The sequence below is a fragment of the Pongo pygmaeus genome, chromosome 4 (assembly GCF_028885625.2).
Source record: "Pongo pygmaeus isolate AG05252 chromosome 4, NHGRI_mPonPyg2-v2.0_pri, whole genome shotgun sequence".
In the NCBI taxonomy this organism is placed as follows: Eukaryota; Metazoa; Chordata; class Mammalia; order Primates; family Hominidae; genus Pongo; species Pongo pygmaeus.
In genome coordinates this window covers 77,562,033-77,579,804 of record NC_072377.2, presented here as the reverse complement: position 1 = coordinate 77,579,804, position 17,772 = coordinate 77,562,033, and the positions used below count along the sequence as shown (strand labels likewise).

General features: G+C 38.3%; 1 protein-coding gene across 5 annotated transcripts in view; it reads right to left on the bottom strand.

The window, feature by feature from the left end:
- Window positions 1-349: 349 nt before the first annotated feature.
- Window positions 350-17,772, bottom strand: part of ARHGEF28 (Rho guanine nucleotide exchange factor 28) — a 312,580-nt gene continuing 295,157 nt past the window's right edge. For all 5 annotated transcript variants that reach the window (XM_054486932.2, XM_054486933.2, XM_063664896.1 and 2 more), the window contains one exon: window positions 350-1,495. In XM_054486932.2, coding sequence (XP_054342907.1) covers window positions 1,326-1,495 — 170 coding nt within the window. In that variant the 3' untranslated portion in view covers window positions 350-1,325. The remainder of the gene's footprint in view (window positions 1,496-17,772) is intronic.

Here is a 17,772-nt window from a genome sequence, read left to right as displayed (position 1 = left end):
AGTCACTGAATTTTTAATGTAATTGTGACAAAAATAGCCAGCAAAAGTCAGAAAAAGACTGCCCCCAAAAGGGGCTTTTTAAAAAAATAGGATTGGACTTGCCTAAGTAAAAATACAATGTAGATATCCAACTTAACAACTTTAAGTAGGGAGAAAAAACTATTGGAATCTGGGTGATTTTTTTTTTTTTTCTGTTCCTATCACATCTCACTCCCAGTAAGTGTTGCATTTTTGGATGAATCTAACAGTTTTCCTTTATTTTCACTTTTCATGAGGTGAGATTATATGTGTGTGTGAAATGAATGTTTTACTGTGGTCCTACACATAATGTTAAAATTACAAAGTAAAATAATGAGGTAAAAGATATTTATTGACACCAAAATACATACAAGTATTTCCGAACAAGATGAAAATATCTCCTGGTTTCTCACACAGAGACCCATACTACTCGGAAGGCAGGATATGCCAGTTTTCCTTTGTGGAAAAGTGTATCCAGGCAGCAAACTTCATGAGGAGTGGGCAGTTTTGTCCTTAAAAAACTGCAGGGAAGGGTTCTTTCCAGGGAACGGTAGTTGGTGCTCCAGGTGCTGGCAGGGACAGGACAGCTGATAGAAGTGAGGGCTCTAACAAAGTTCACTATTTACATCAAAATGACTTGATGGGGGCTCTGGGTCTCTGGGCCTTGTTAAAAGATGATGCTGAACCATGTCTTGAAACCCCACCAGCATTAGGCTTAGGTACTAAGCAAGTCCGGACTGTATCCCTGGCTCAGTGACTGACCAATCACAACACGTGCCCAGTTGAATAGTGACTGTAACAGATCACCACTTTTAATGCTCCCAGAAGAAATGAGCACATAAAAACTAGCTGAGAAAAGCCCTTTCCCACATCCTCCTCTGCCTATGTGGGCACTGAGGCAACTGCCCTGATTGTGAAAGTTCACCCCTTGTGAATACCACTCTTTAAATCCAAATTGCTTCATTGAGATCTTAAAAGGAATCTCGAAATCCAGATGATTGGGTAGAAAATGTGACATGGAATTTTACTCTAGAGTCAAAACAACTTTTAAAATAGTCCTGCTTATTGAAGTTAGTTTCTCCTCCAGAAATCTGAAATTAGATGTGATAAGTTAAAGATTATACAAACAGGGCTGCTTTCAATAACTTAATTAGACTCATGCCAAAAAAATGAGCTCGCAGGAAATATTAAATATTATTCTTAAAGCAATTTGGACCCAGACAATCACACATACATAAGGAATGGAAAAAAAAAATTTCTCCCAAAAGTGCCAGTGTTTTGTTTTGTTTGGAAAAATGACAACACAATTAGAGGTAAACAATATTTTCTTTGGCTCCATCTCCAGTTTCACCATCTTGTCTGGTCATTGTCCTTGTCGATAGATTTAGCTTTGCTTCTGTTATAAACGCCTGCAGTTGAGGGCGGTGTGAATTTGAGTCATGGGGGGTTGGGGACTCAATGTGGGAGGTGTCCAAATCTGCAAGAAACAGACAGCACAGGTTACAGGAGTCCACCTGAGATGTACAAGGCAGATGTCTTGGCGTTAGAGCTCTCTAAGATTAGGAAATGCAGTGCCCATATAGTCAGCCACAGAACGGCCAAGCCCAATGAGAAAGGAACATAATAGGTGTCAAAATCATTCATCAATATCAAGATATGTTCGATTGTGTGCACAAATGTCTCCTGTGACTAAATATGGGTTACTGTTCATGGGATCTTAAACCACTGCTATTGCTGAAAAAGGGGTGCCCATTTACTTTTTAAAATGGGTGAAGGTCATGGAAATACAGTATATACTCCAGCTACATGTAAATCAACTATATTTGCATCTGCAGAGCACCTTCCCCCAGAATATCTGTAAGTCAAGAATTGACTTCAAGGCTCAAATAACATATTTGGCACTTTACTGATGTGGGCAAGGGGTGGGGGTAAAAAGTGAAAGAATGAAGGAGACCCTCCAGCCTCACCATTATGCTGTTAATAACAAATCTGTTAATACTACACAAAGTACTCAGCAAGAGCAGCCAGGTTCCTAGGGAAAATCAAGCCAGTTTCAGCTCTGACTGGGTTTGATGTCTGGTTACCTAGCAACAGCAGGACACTGTGTATTCTCCCTTTTTCTGATAAAATCCTCTAATACTATATTTGCAAGGAGAGACAAAAGGGAGGCTTGATTTGAAGAAAGACACTTGCTGCAAACCATTTTCCCTGCACTTGTTCCACTGACCAATCACCCTCAGGCTCAGCCATATGGCAAAATTACAAATAACCAGCTTGTGTTAGAACAAAAACCTGAGTAGGAATGGAAGTCCAGGTGGGAAAGGAGGGCAAATAGCTCTGAGGCCCACCTGCTTATTTTTCAGTCATTAAGAAGAGGCCACATACACCTACTACAAGCTTATAAAAATTAAAATTAAAAAATTTTAAAGAACATAAAGAAAAAAAAGAGGCCATTGTAACCCTCGCCACATTTTCTTCAAAGCCTCTATTATTTAGATGGATATACACACGTGCAGACATTCCAATGACACAAATGCTTGTGGCCTTTGCCCTCCGGACAAGGATCTTTGGTTACTAGAGAAGGTAGTAAGCAAGGCTTGGCAGGAATGAAAAGAAAGCTGTCCCCAGAAGGCTCCATCTTTGGGGACACGGTGGCCTTGCCACACCTCATTTCATCCCATCTTCCAATAGGAGGTGGGTCAATGGAGGAGGAGCAGCCAGGGCCACAGGAGCAGATGAAGGTCCCTGGAGGAGCTGCACCAAGGCTGGACGGTGCCTCTGAAGCAAAGGAGGACCCTCAAGGCAGAGGAGGGGAGGAAGAGAGGTAGGGAGGCATGGGGGTGAGGCTGCAACCACAGCTCTGCTCAAAGGCTTAGCCCATCCCTGACCCTTTAGATGCCAATAGGCACAAAGCTTGATTCTACTGCCCCTAATTCTAAATGCTGTACCTCAAATTCCAGGAACTCACTAACAACTGAAAGCATACCTGCAGACGGTGCTTCTAACTGCCACCATTTACAGAGCACAGGAGTTGTCCCAGGTCTTTTACATTCGTCGTCTCTCTCTAAGTCTCAAAATGCTAAAACCCACAATTTACAGGCTGGGAAACCGAGGCTCAGACTAGTGAAATTCTGCCCCACATCGTGCAGCTAGGAAGTGATCTGGATCTGCACTCAGAGGATGGCAGCCACATGATGACTCCTTGCTCTAATGATCAAGACTCTCGTGCTTCTCACTTCTCTTTGTGCTGAAAATGGCTTGGCCATCTTTTCTGAATTAAGAGATCCTCAATGTTTAATACTTTCCCTCCCTTACATACTGCATTTTGAAGAGTCACTTGCCAAAAAAAAGAAGAAAGCAAAGGCAAAAAAAAGGACATATTAATGTTAAGCTTCTCAAAACTGACACAGCAATTGTTATAGAACTAGGAACCTCCCTTAATCGGGCAAACAAAAATATTCCCAGGCAATGATTTCCTTGTCAGGGCGACATTACAAATCAACCTGGAATGCTCTGAATCCTATTTTACCACATTGGGAGACAAAGCATGCCTGTGGTCACAACACGCAGTCACACTTCCAATTCCTTTTCCCAGCCATTGACTGAAGCTATTTCACCTCTAAATACAAATATGCACAGCTAAATTGCTGATGTTTAATTTTACACAACTTCAAAAAAATGCCCCCAAATTTCCATCCAGCAGACACTGGCAGACTGAACAGGTCACCAAAGCCACAAGAGTGCTGCCTCCTTACCAACAGAAGGGCCAGCCAGGGTGCAAAAATTACTACATTGAGGATGAAAAATCATCCAGTGAATGAGGCAGCTGGGAGGTCATTGCTGACACATCTGACAATGCTGGACACACTGGAAGCCCTTAATCTATGTAGGTTTTCTTCATCTGGGGTGTGAAACATGGAGTAAAAAATTCAAAATAATGTATTTTGAGGTACATGGAAAATCCCCTTAATGGCTTCAAGAGAAGACTTGTTCAAAACAGCCAAATTGAATGCATATCAGAAATAATTATTTTTTAAGTTACATTGTATGCTCTACTTCAGGAAGATAGAGAACCAAGAATGAATGGGGATGGAGATGGGGAGGTGTGTGTGTGTGTGTGTGTGTGTGTGTGTGTGTGTGTGTGGTGTAGTGTAGAAGTTTAATCAGAACTTTTTCAAATAAGAATAAAAATACAGGAGAAACACATTCCTAGGTGACAACCTGTTGTGCCCTAAGGTGAACAGCCCATGTTGTAATTCCAGATGTATTACTGGAGGTGGTTGTGGTTGTATGTCACCTGGACGGGAACTCAATTTCCTCCTCCATGTTCCTTCTTGGTTTCTACCTGAACTATGTAGGCAAGGTCAGACAGTCGGTCTTTGAAATTAGAAACCGTTTGGTGATTTCTGATTTTGTTACTCCATTTCAACTCTGAAAGAACCAGCACAGCAATTGTATATTTCTCAAGGCCAGCCACCTTTTTCCACACTTTTTACCCTAGAGAATATGGTCATCATATAGAACCCTAAACTGAAAAAACATTTGTTAATATTAAACCTCACTGACTCAGAAAGAAGAATTCTTGCTATATAAAAGTAATCATCCAATTTCATTTGTGATCGAATTGCCTGTAAATCGATGGACATAAAAATGTAATAACATATTTCTAATAAGCAAGGAAATAGTAATACAATCATAATTTGGTCAACTAAAAACGAATATTATTATAATGAAACAAAACTCAAACTACAAAAAAACCTTTCAGCCAAGTATCTCAACACAATTTTGCCTCTTGACATAAAAGAAATCATTTGATCCCTAACATTATCTCTGGAAACTAAACAGAGTGAGCATTATTAACCTTTAGAGCAAATAAGCTAAAACACATAAAAGCCCCAAAGCCTGACTAAACCAAGTAGAAAAGTGGGATCTTGGTTGAGAGTTTTTTCTGCTACATTACTGAGCTTTTGTTCACAAACTAAAATTTCAGACTCTGCAGGAAACTTCAATACTCACATTATGAGGACCACCGTGGGGGGTCTAAGTTAGTCTCCTAACATGGTTTCAAAAAATTACAGGTATCTACATTTTGGCTGGCACCATTCCTTTCCCTTGTGGGTATGTGTGACAGGAAATAGACTGTCAACAGACACACCTGCAGACAGCACTGATATCCAGAGAAAGTTTCCTAAATCTCCCAATATTTAGCCCTTAGGTGCAACCTGCTGGTTGGAACTTGCATTTATCATTTTTCACACTTTGCTCTGTTTACCCAATACTGACATTTCTAACAGTGAAGAGAAATCAGCCTTCCCTCCATTGTCTCACCATTATCATCATTCTTTTGAGCCAACTGACTAGTTGGCTATTTTCAAGACCAGACTATCATCTCAGTGCATAAAATGCAACTATGTGTCATATTTAAAATGAACAAAGTGGCTGGGCATGGTAGTTCACACCTGTAATCTCAGCACTTTGGGGAGCCAAGGCAGGAGGATCACTTCAGGCCAGGAGTTTGAGACCAGCCTGGGCAACATAGTGAGACCCTGTCTCTACAAAAAATAAAAGTAAAAATAATAAAATGAACAAAGTGCCTCCTAAACTGTGATGTGAATAAAATCTTTTACATCACAAGGTAAAATGTAATCTTAGGCAAGTCATTGCCCCTCTCTGGGCTTCAGCTCATGAATGATTGAACTGAAATCATCACTAAGGCCTCTTACACTTCTCATGTTATGTGTGAAATTTTACAGTTGTATTTGGGCTCAGTGATTCACCAAATAATATTCCAGAGGTACAAAAAATGCATTTTTCAATTGCTTTATACTTGAGAAACACAACCAAATTCATTATCTGATGCAGGTATGAAGCATTGAAATGCAGTATGCAGCATTTCAAAATCATGTTTTTAAGGTAATTGCCACACTTGTCCCAGCAGTATATCTTCAGTCTTCCTAAGAACATATATTTGAAGTGAGCCCACACACAATCCTCAAAAGATAGTATTTGCGAAGTTAACTAATGAGCAGAAGAGATTGTCCATAATCAAACTCCGCACTAGATCTTCCCTCCTATGAACAGCAAACTTATGAGTAATTTGTCATAAAGAACAGGTCTGTGACAAGTAGAAAAGGGTTGTCTTACAGTTTAAAAATAATTAATGTAGCCTTTCCCTTTTTCTGAATTTCCTGCTGAATAGAAAAGCATCATGATCGTGATCATTGTTAAATGAAAGTTTTATTTAAATCTAAATACACCAGTATCACTTTCATCATAAACATCCACTGTCAAGGTCCGAATTTAGCTCACCAGTGCACCCCATGGCCAGGCACCCAGAAGCCCAGGGCTGCACAAAGCATGTTTAGTCTGCCATTGAAAGCACTGATGGCGTGCTGTTCAGTTCTCTCCCTGTCTTATCCCATTCCATCCTCCCCAGTAAAGGTCACAAAACAGAACTTCGTGTCTTCTGAGCCTTGGCTCTGTTCTTGTCTATTTTAATCATGTGTCTGACTTGTATTTCTTATTGCTATATCCCTTATGCATGTTCCTAAATCCAAAATTCACACTTTCCTAGAATAACTCTACTTAAAAAAAGGGGGGGGGGCTTTATCATTACTGTTCCAACTCTGTAAAATAAGTTATATTCCCTATTTTGTGGTTGATTCATATTTACCCTGTGAAACATTTAAAAAATCATTTCCTGATGGCATTACTGGCAATCCCTATGGTTTCTCAGGAGCATTAATGCACAACATTTTTTCTTCTAATGGAAAACATTTATCATACAGAGCTTGAGGTATCTTCAGAGCAAATAAAAATTGGTCGGTGTCCCTAATTTTGTGCAACTCAATTTTCCATAGTGAGCCATAAATAGGATGTGAGCCCCTGGCATGAAAACCAGTCTGGAGTTTATATCTGAAGCAAACACTCTAAATTAGTGTTATAATTCCCTTTTCTATTCTTCATATACCAATACTGCACCTGAAATAAAACAACTGAAGTGTACTTTGGGGTGGGCATGTATGTGGCATGTATAACACACATATAAATTTGTAAAGTAAGACAGCAAATTGTGTTACAATTTTTTAAGTTGTGATTGTGAGAGTTGAACTTTAATCAGTACTTAACATATTTGGAATAGTCAATATGGGCTATATAAGCAATGCTGAGAAGAAAACAGAAATGAAAGCAATCCATACAATGAAGATGAGATTATATTAACAGGAGATATGATATGGTACATCAGTCCTCTCTGCTGTCTGAACTTTGATTCGCTCTCATGCTCTTCCTTCCCTCAAGAAGAAGGCTACTGTTAGGGAGCCATGGCCTTCACATCACAAGCCCCGTGAGAGTATGGGGCAAACAATTCTACTTTTCCCTCTTCCTTGAGATGCATTTCAAAGTATGTTTCTCTAAACAGGATGCCAATAGATATTGATGATAAAAGAATGCAGTGGTCAAATAAACTGATGAAATTCCGGGTAAATTAAGTTTGTTAATCAACAGATCCCTCAGAACTTTAATAGGCTCATGTGTATTATAAATCTCTCAGAGCAAAAACCAGTATGCAGCATCCCCCAAACTCAGGGAGCCTTTTCTCACAGTGTACCCTACAGCATTGTGTTCCATGTAACATAGCTGGAGAATAATGCATTCAAGAATTATAAGTCTATTAAAGATTAAGAAAGAGACAATAAATGGTCAAGATGCCAGAACAAATCAGGAGTGAGAAGGTGGAAATAGGTGAGCTTTTCCAAATTCAGAAGCTTCTAAATTCTGCAGGTAACATCTATATTACACCCAGGCAATAATTATCAGTGGCTATTAAAATCATTAGGAAAAAAGCTGATGTGAAACTTTATAACAGATCAAGCTGACAACATCTGAACCCAAGGATCAATTTTAATAATACAAAAAAAGAAACAGACATTGTGTGCCACGTGATGAGATGCAATTTACAACACCATCTATGTATATTATTTTCATGTCAAAAAATAAAGCCTGCATCTAATCAAATTTGTATTCCCAGTTACCAATTTACAGGAAATATAGGGGCAGAAGAATATTTCAAATGACGCGATAGGAATGCAATCAGGAAAATCCAGAATGTGGGGAATATTTCAGAAAAAAATTGAACCTGTCTTTTCCACAGATAAACAACACAGTTCTTATGACTCAAGAGGCATTTAATAAAATAAAACAAACAAAAAACACAACCCAGTCTTTTTAACAATTGTAAAATTTTTTAAAGGAGGCAACAGAACTTTAGATTAAAAGAGACTTAAGAGACATACCAACCAAATGCAATATATGAAATTATTTGGATTCCAATTCAAACAAACTGAGGGGGGAAAAAACATTTATGAGACAATCCAGAGAAATCCAAATACTGACAGCATGATTTTAAGTAACAACTGTTAATTTTTTTTAGATGTGATGATCATATTGTGGTTATGATACAGAAAAAAAAAGTCCTTATCTTTTAGACAAAGGTATAGAAGTATTTCTGGATGAAATGATAGGATGTCCCGGATTTGCTTTAAGAGAGTCCAATGCAAGAGAAAAGAGAAAAAGCACTGAATTAAGATTGGCTGTGGGCAGATGGGGTTCACTAAACAATTCTCTCTACTTTTGAATAGGTTTGAAAAGTTCTATAACATTTTAAAAGTCTATAGGCTTCCATATTTTGGACTACAATATTATAAAGGGTTCCGTTATTCCAACAGTCTAGCTTCTATATATCTGATATAAATGGAACACTGGGGCAATAAATTAGAAGCCTCTTCTGGATGCCAACTATGTTTAGATCAATTTTAATGCAACTGTATGACAAGTCATTGGCTAGGGCACGTATGGTTTTATATCTATTTAGAAAGATACACAAATTGTGTGAACCTATGCTATAAAATGGATAAGGTTCATTTGAGCTTATAGCTACCCATTAAAAAGAAGATAGATTCAGGTATGGTCTTTGCTTTTGCCTAGAAAATCTAATAACATCTCATATGTAAAACAGAATTCAGGAAATATTTCATTTTATAGCCTCGGCGTATCTGTCCTTTGAAATGAGTTAGGGTTTTCTTGGAGTTTGGATTTGTATTCTCCAGTCTTTTAAATTTGAGTTCATTTAAAGCTTAAAAAGTAATATTTAAGAAATAGCAAACAAAAGTAGTATAACTAGTCCAAAACTATCAAAGTAAATTTCAGGTCATAATAGTAGTAGGTTTCAACATATATTGTCAAATGAGTAAATGAATTAGTGAATACTTAATTTGAAAATTCTAATATAATTAGAGTCATGAGAAATCACTAATTTGGAATTCTTATGTTTAGAAAGGATATTAAAATTTAATTGAGCCTAATCCTTGTCTTCTTAGCAAAAACAAACTGAAAATGTAGTCAAGATAGGATTACATTGCAGGGCTTCTCCTGGTTGGCCACTAGCATTATTTGACCTTGGGTAATAACTTTACCTGGAACTTCCATTTCCTTATTTGTAAACTTGGGCACCTGAACTAGATAGCAGTCAGCCCTCGACTTTTTCCCACCATGACACTCAGAATGACACTCACTCCCATAGATTTACGCAAATTATAGGCTGTGTCACAGATGAAACAGGCTGTAAATTATTAGCAATTCCTAGGCTAACACAGTAACTTCAAGCTCTTTACTCCATGAAAAATATGTCAGAATGAAGTGAGGGAGAGAACTGTTATTATGAGGAAAACTAGAATTTTCTCTAATTTATAATGATACATATAAAACTTTAGTAGTTCCTCTATTATTTCCAACATAATACTTGGGCCACTTCTCAATACTGATAAAAATAGATGAAGGTACACATATGCTTGAACTGAAATATTTCGAGTTTCTTAGAACACTAACCTTTTACATTTTAACACCAAAAACTTCAACATTTACATTTGTTTTTAAGGTATTTCAAGGTGATCTATAAATGTAAACAGCCAGGCTGTGGAAAACCTTTAAAATTACAAAAACAACATAATGTGTGGAGTACTTACTAAATGCCAGGCATTGTTCTACATATTTCGTATACATCTCTTACTTGATTCAATCCCATGCCAATCTAAAATGGTAGGTAAACTATGAAATAGGAAATCTGACTAAAGTTAGATTTGTCCCTAGAAAACAACACAACTCAGGAACACAGAAAGCTGAAGAAAACTTCCAAAAACCATAGTTACTATCTTCAAAGAACTATTTAAGAGACATTTCAGCCACAAAACAAGATTCCATAAAATAGCAGCTGTAACAGGAAAAAATATCTTGAAAATTTTCAGTATGCTAGCTAGTATTTTTTAAACAATCAATGGAATAGTAGGAGTTAAAGAACAACAAAAAAATCCCCCAGGAAATAGAATAAAACTGCGAAGAAATGGAAATAGATGGAAAATGAAACAGAAAAATCAGAGGATATAAAAGGTCCAATTTCCAACGAGCAACAGTTACAGTAAGAAAAAACTGAAGAGAAGCAATTTTTTTTAAAAAATAGAATATCTCCCAGAACTGAGGGAAATATATCTCTAAAGTGAAAGAGCCTAATAAATAACCAGTAAAAATGACTTTAACAAAAGACCTCACTGAAGCATGTGATAAAATTCAGATGAGGGGACAAAAAAGACAATTCTAAAATTATCCAGAAAGTAAGAACAGGTTACAAACAAAGAACCTGGAATCCGAAGGGCATCAGACTTCAAAATAGCAACCCTGGAAAGTGGAATCAAACCCTTGGCAACAGGCTGGAGGAAAACAGTCTTGTATTCTAGAATTCTAAGCCCAGACAAATTATTTAAAAAACAAGTGTCAGAGTAGCAAAAATAAAATGAGAAGGACATTTCAGCTAATCTGGAAAAAATTTCCTTTTATCAGACTTTTTCCTAGGGAGGTCCTGGAGATATGTCCAACCAAATAAAGGAAAATACTATAAAGGGGAAGCATGAGACTGAGGGCACAGAGGTTTCAACACAAGAAAGAGAAGGGATGGCCCTGGGTGACCACGCAGTGCAGGCCTGGGGAGCAACAAGTCCATATTGGAACAGAAGTACAGAGGACTCTAAAGGCAAAGCTTCCAGGAAAGAAAATGAAGCAGATAGATGTTGACTATATTGAGTATGTGTAAAATAATATTGATAAGTTATTGAGAGAGGCATAGGAGCTTTGGAGGAAAACATAGCAACGAGTAAGGGAAAAGGTATGCAAATAAAAAACAAGGCAGATGGTTAGTCTCAGTAGGATGGAACAGCATAGTCAATCACATTTGGAGTAGTTTCTGCACTTGCAGTTGAGTTTTCTCCACCTAGAAAGAGCTTAGTTCTCACGAATGTCCTTTTCCAATCTTAAACTGTTCATGTGTCATTGTAAACATGATTTCTCTGAAAACTACTCAAAGTACAAAATATATTAAAGCTATTCCAAAAGAATTAACTTGTCTATATAATTAAGAGTGAACACATTTGAAACTCCAAAATCTGCTGTGAGTCAGAAAAAACTTTTATGAACAGGAAATTCACAGAAGGAGGAATCTAAACAGCCAATAAAAATGAAACGATATTAAATCTCATTGGTAATCAGAGAAGTATGAAAGAACGAGTTACCATCTCATGCCCGGCATATGGGCAAATTTTAGAAGCCTAATAATACTATGAGCTGGGTAAGATCTGGAGGAACTGGAGTTCTCATATCTTGCTGATGATAGTTACATTGTACAACAACTTTGGAGCAAAATCAGTCATCCCTGGCAGCAGTAAAGACATCCTTACCACTTCTAGGTGTTATACTTGAAATAAACTCTCATTCATGTGACTAAGGAGATGTGCATAAAAAGATGTTTACTGATCTTCACTTCTAATAGGAAAAAATTGGTAAGATCCCCTAAGTGCTCCTTACTAATAAATATACTAAAATTTTTTCATTAAAGTGAAATAATATGTAGCAGTTTAAAATGAGCAATTTGTGTCGCATGTATGAATATGAAAAAAACCAAGTTGCAGAAAGTACATATATATTTAAATAGCTATATAAGTGTTAAAAACAAAAAATTATGATATTTTGTTTTTAGATATAAATATGTAGCATTATAAAAATGTAGCGGTAACATAGGCACATACTGTGGAAATCATATCCACCAATTTTAAGATATTTGCTAACCCTGAGTAGGAAAAACAAAGGAAAAGATATGGGTAAGGGCCGTTAGCAATATCTGTAACATTTTATTTCTTTAAAAAAGCAAAAAGGCAAAGATCTGAAATAAATACGGCAAAATGGAAACATTTGTTAATTGCATGTCTAATACATATTTTCTATACTTTAAAAATTTTCACGATTAAAACTTTCATATTAAAAAATGTATTAAACTACCACACACAATTGTGTGGTTTTATTTGAATCCTGAGTCAAAAATAAACTGTGAAAAGTATACACATACATAACATTTGTGAAACACCTGGCAATCTAAACATATGACTATATGTTGATATTATGGAATTATTAATTTTTTCTTAGGTGTGATAATGATTTTAAAAAGAGAGCCTTATCTTTTAGAGACAAATACTGAAATGCTTATGGATGAATAAATACTTATAGATACTGTTTAAGATCCGCTTCAAAATAATACAGTGTGTATTGGGGGTAGGAGTCTAGAAGAAACACATTAGGCATAAGTTCCTGATTTTTTGAAGTTGAGTGATCAGAACATGAGTGGCTATTATATTCTAATTTTGTGTATGTTTAAAATTGTCCATAATACAATCAGGTAGACAAGAAATATGTCAAATTCAATTTGTAAATAATCAAAACAAATTAAGATAGTCAATCTTGGAGTCCCTGTTAAGAAGTAGGAACTTTTCTCAGGAGGCTGAGGCAGGAAAGTGGCGTGAACCTGGGAGGCAGAGCTTGCAGTGAGGTGAGATCACGCCGCTGCACTCCAGCATGGGTGACAGAGCGAGACTCTGTCTCAAAAAAATAAATAAATAAAAAGAAGTCGGAACTTTTCCTGAGTGCACTGAATTAAATCACATACAGGTCATCAGCCTCAAGAATAGGGTAGTATTTTCATGACTCTGAATTCCTCTTAAGGCTCTAGAGACCAGGGACTTCTAAGTACCTTGGCAAAAAAACCAACTTTCTGGGGAACTGCCTGCCTCACAACCCCACCCACACTAAAAGAGTTATGCCTCTCATTTTGCTGAGAGAAGAAAAATCAAATTCATTTCTTTGCCAGCTGAGTAAGGCAGGAAATCAACCTAGGAATTTTAATGCTGCATTTATTCTTACTGGTTCAGTAGAGGGAAAAACAGCTGTTAAAATTCTTAAGCATACAGGATGCAATGTTTTTCTTTGAGTCAGAGAAGAAGGCAAGCAATTAAACCTAACACACCCAAGCGAATTAGTTCTACCTGCTTCTTAATAATTATGTTATTACCAGACTTCTTAAAAATTGGCAACCAATTCTTTTTAATTTTTAATTTTTTTGTTGCTGCTTTTTGAGAAAGAGTAGGACTATGTCACCCAGGCTGGAGTGCAGTGGCATGATCTCAGCTCACTGCAACCTCCACCTCCCGGGTTCAAGCCATTCTCCTGCCTCAGCCTCCCACGTAGCTGGGATTAAAGGCACCTGCCACCATGCCTGGCTAATTTTTGCATTTTTAGTAGAGACGGGGTTTCACCATGTTGGTCAGCCTCTCGAAATCCTGACCTCAAATGATCTGCTGGCCTCGGCCTCCCAAAGTGCTGGGGGTACTTCTAAGGTCTACAAATGACTGTTTTTTCCTCTTTATCAACTACAAAATTATGAGATGTCAAAGAACTTACAGACCTATTCTGGTTTGAGAAATTGATATTCACAGTATTCAGAACAACATAAAACTATTTTCCTTTTAAAAATGAGAAACATTATTTTTTTAATTCTTATTTGTTTGAAATGACATTTATTAGGAAACCAAACCCTGAAACATCTTTCCAAACCATAGCCACAGCCTTGCGTTTATGTCACTCGTAAATGATTATAATCTTAAAAGTACAACATAACATATAGACTGTGTTTTGTTTAGTGCAGATATTAATACCCTCGGGTGTTCTTTTTACATTTAAGTTTGTTATAAGAATAAAGGTCCCTCTTCCATATTTCTAGAAATTAAACTTAAACATTTTTAGGAATTATACAATTATAAAATTAGGCAGTTTGTAAAACAGAAGAAAAATTAGGCCCTTAAAGTACCAAAACAGCAATCAAAAGAGAACATAAAGCCAGCTGTGGTGGCTCGTGCCTATAGTCCCAGCTACCGAGGAGGCTGAGGCAGGGGGATCACTTGAACCCAGGCGGATCACTTGAACCCAGGAGTCTCAGGCCAGCCTGGGCAACCTACTAAGACCCAGTCTCATGACAAACTGCTCTATTCCTTTACTCCTTGGAGCCATCTTTCCCTATGGGAGATGACTTTAAATTGTTTTGTGCATACAAATGATATATAGCAATAACCCAGCTTTTGATATCTGTGCTTCCTGACAACATCTGACCTGTGACTAACACTGGATCCTAAAGAAAGTTTTTTTAAGACAGTCTTGTTTTGTCACACAAACTGGAGTGCAGTGGTAGAACCACGGCTTACTGCAGCCTCCCAGGCTCATGTGATCCTCCTGCCTCAGCTCCCCAAGTAGCTAAGACTACAGGTGCACTCCTCCATGCCTGGCTAATTTTTTGATTTTTTTTTTTTTTTTTTTAGTGATGGGGGTCTCACTATGTTGCCCAGGCTGGTCTTGAACTCCTGGGCTCAAGCAATCCTTCCACGTCAGCCTCCCAAAATGTTGAGGTTATAGGCATGAGCCACTGCGCCTGGCCAAGAAAGCGGCTTCCTTTCAATTGTCCACCAGGTGACATGAATTCCCAAGTTTGTACTAAAGCCTCCTCTTAAAAAGGAGCTATGGCATTACCATGTAATTAACTCCTCTTTAATGGAATCGGCCATCAAGAGCAAGGATCATGAAGACTAGCATCCGCTACTTAGTGGCCAGCAGCCTCAGCTCCTATCAGACTGCTGAGGGCCACTACATACATGTCCCTTAAGAAGCCTATTACCTCACAGAGCAGAAAGACACAGACAAGTAAAATAAAAGCAGAATATCCTGCTAAGTGGCTAACGAACATTGTCCACAGGTGGACACCATCTCAAAGACTCTCCAAAGAGAGCAAGCTTCCAGATGTGGTGGCCAAGGAACACTTCAGAGAGGAGAAAGCACATGAACTGAGCCTTGAAAGCTGCCCAGGGTGTCCACAGGAAGAGATGGCTGTGGCTGCATGTGGCAGGCCTTCTGGGTGGAGTTTACGGCCATTGCAAAGGGGAGAGAATGCAAGATGTCACAAAGAAGGGAGAGTCGTCAAGTTTGGCTGAAACATGTATTTGTGCAGGTGAACCAAAGGGTAGGGGGGATGAAAAAGGAGGTTTGGGAGGGTCTTGAATGGGAGTGTTGGGAGACTTAACTGCAGGAGGTGAGCTCAGCTATACTGGTGATCAGGACCCTTCTATGGCCTGTGTCAACTTGCACATCTGATTTTACCTGCACATGCTGCCACCCTGAAACGAGAGAGGCAAGTCCAAGAGCACAGTAAGAAGGAAGCTATGTCTCTCTTGTTTTTGCCTGCCTATAATCAGCCCGCATTTAGCCAATAAAATTTCCATCTCCTTGATGAACAGAGCATTCATTTTTTGTCAGTTAGTAGTGGGGACATCAGAATGAAAACTGATTTGAACTTTTTATTCATTCATTCTTCAATAAACACTGAATGTCTAGCATGTGCCCTGCCCTGGGCTGGACACCAGGAAAATCACATTGAACAAAACCTGGTCTCAGCACCATGGAGGTTTGTAGTCAGGACAATCACTATTTCACAGTATAAAGCTGTTGCACAGTTTCTTGAAAGTTAAACAGACATCTATCCTAGTAGCAATTCTCCTAAGTATTAATCCAAGAGAAATATAAACATAGTTCACAAAATCCTGTACAACGATGTTTATAGCAGCTTTATTCAGACTGGCCAAAAATTAGAAATAAGCCAGATGTCCATCAACAAGGAAGGGATAAGTAAACTTTGGAATATTCATCAATGAAACATAATACAAGAGAACCAACTATGGGCTCATGCAACAACATGACTGCCTCTCAAAAATAATATGCTGAGTGAAAAAAGCTAGACACCAAAAGGTACAAAGTGTTCCATTCCATTCCATTCTAGAATCGGCGAAATTCACCCATGGTGATGGATTGCAGAGGAGTCACTGCTTTGAAGGGGAGGGGTTGACTGGAAAGGGGCATATGGGAACTTTCTAGGGTGACAGAGTGCTCTGTGCCTTGATATTCTTCCCACAAAACTGACTGGACAGTAGACAGTATCTGAGCATTTCCCCCTATGTAAATTATGTCTCAATAAATAAAATGCATAAAGCAAACAAGTGAGAAAATATTGTGGAAGCACATGGCCCTGGAGCCAAGTCCTGAAAGATTAAGTATGGGGTCATCAGGTTGAGAGTAAAAGGTGGAGGAGAGAATATTCTCGACAGAGGAAACACATGTACAAAAGGTTGGGAATGTGGGGGTGCATAGCCTTCCACACAATGAACAGAACTTCCTATGGCTGGAACGCAAGATGAGAAAGGACAGAACAGCATGAGCTGAGGGTGAGAGATTGAGGTGCAAGCATATTGCCTCCTGTGCCTCATAAAGGGTGAGGGACTTCCAGCACATGGAGGGTTTGAATAAGCCCTGGAAAGCTGACACAGAAAAGCTCTAAGAGGTCTGGATACCAACCCTTATCCACGGGACCAAAAACTGGCCTGGGGGCTAAACAAAGCTCTATCTGAAATTTGTTGTGTTAGATTTGGGTTTCAAAACACAACCCATGTGGCAAATCATGCTAGGATATGTCATTTGAATTTCAACTCTTCCAAAGGGAGGAAAAATGTATTTGAAGGGTGTGCCACATGCAGTGAGTTTATTTCAATATCCCCTGACATCAGTGTTTTTTCCAAAGTGTATTTCAAGGAATTAGTAGTCTTGCAAGATGCTGGCCTCCAAAGGAGGATGCTGTGGTTAAAAGGGTTTGGGAAGGGCCACTTCTGCAGATTCACAGTGCACAGGAGCACAATAGAAGTTTGGAAAAAGTTGTGCCGTCCCAAAAATCAGCATTTCTCAATATTACTTGATTATGGGAAATTCTTATACAATACCTAATACTAACATCCAAATTGTGGAATAATTTTTGAGATGTGCTGATTCATGTGATGCCCAAATGAGGCATAACAAGTCTCTCTGGTCACCAGAGCAACCACTTTAGAAGCAGGCCAGTGGCTCGAATGCACCAAATGCACTTCCTAATCAAGTACTCCTTTCTCACCACAAGATATAATAGTAACAGTGATAACAGTGGTGTTTATTAAGTGCTCACAAAGGTCTAAGAGTTGTACACACATTGTTTTATGTAATCATCATACCACCTCCAAAGTAGATACTATCAGAAATCCAACTGCAGAGACGAGGAAACTGAGACACCAAGTAAGTTTAAACACCTGCTTAAAATTTCACAGATAATAAATGACTGAGCTGGAATCTGAACCTAGGCATAATTCCCAAGCCTTCCATCTTAATCACTATGCCAGCCTGTCATCTCCATTGTTCAGTATAAAGTGCACTTGATGTGTTCATCCATTCTTTTGTTCACTCGAGTCCCTCACTTAATAGTGA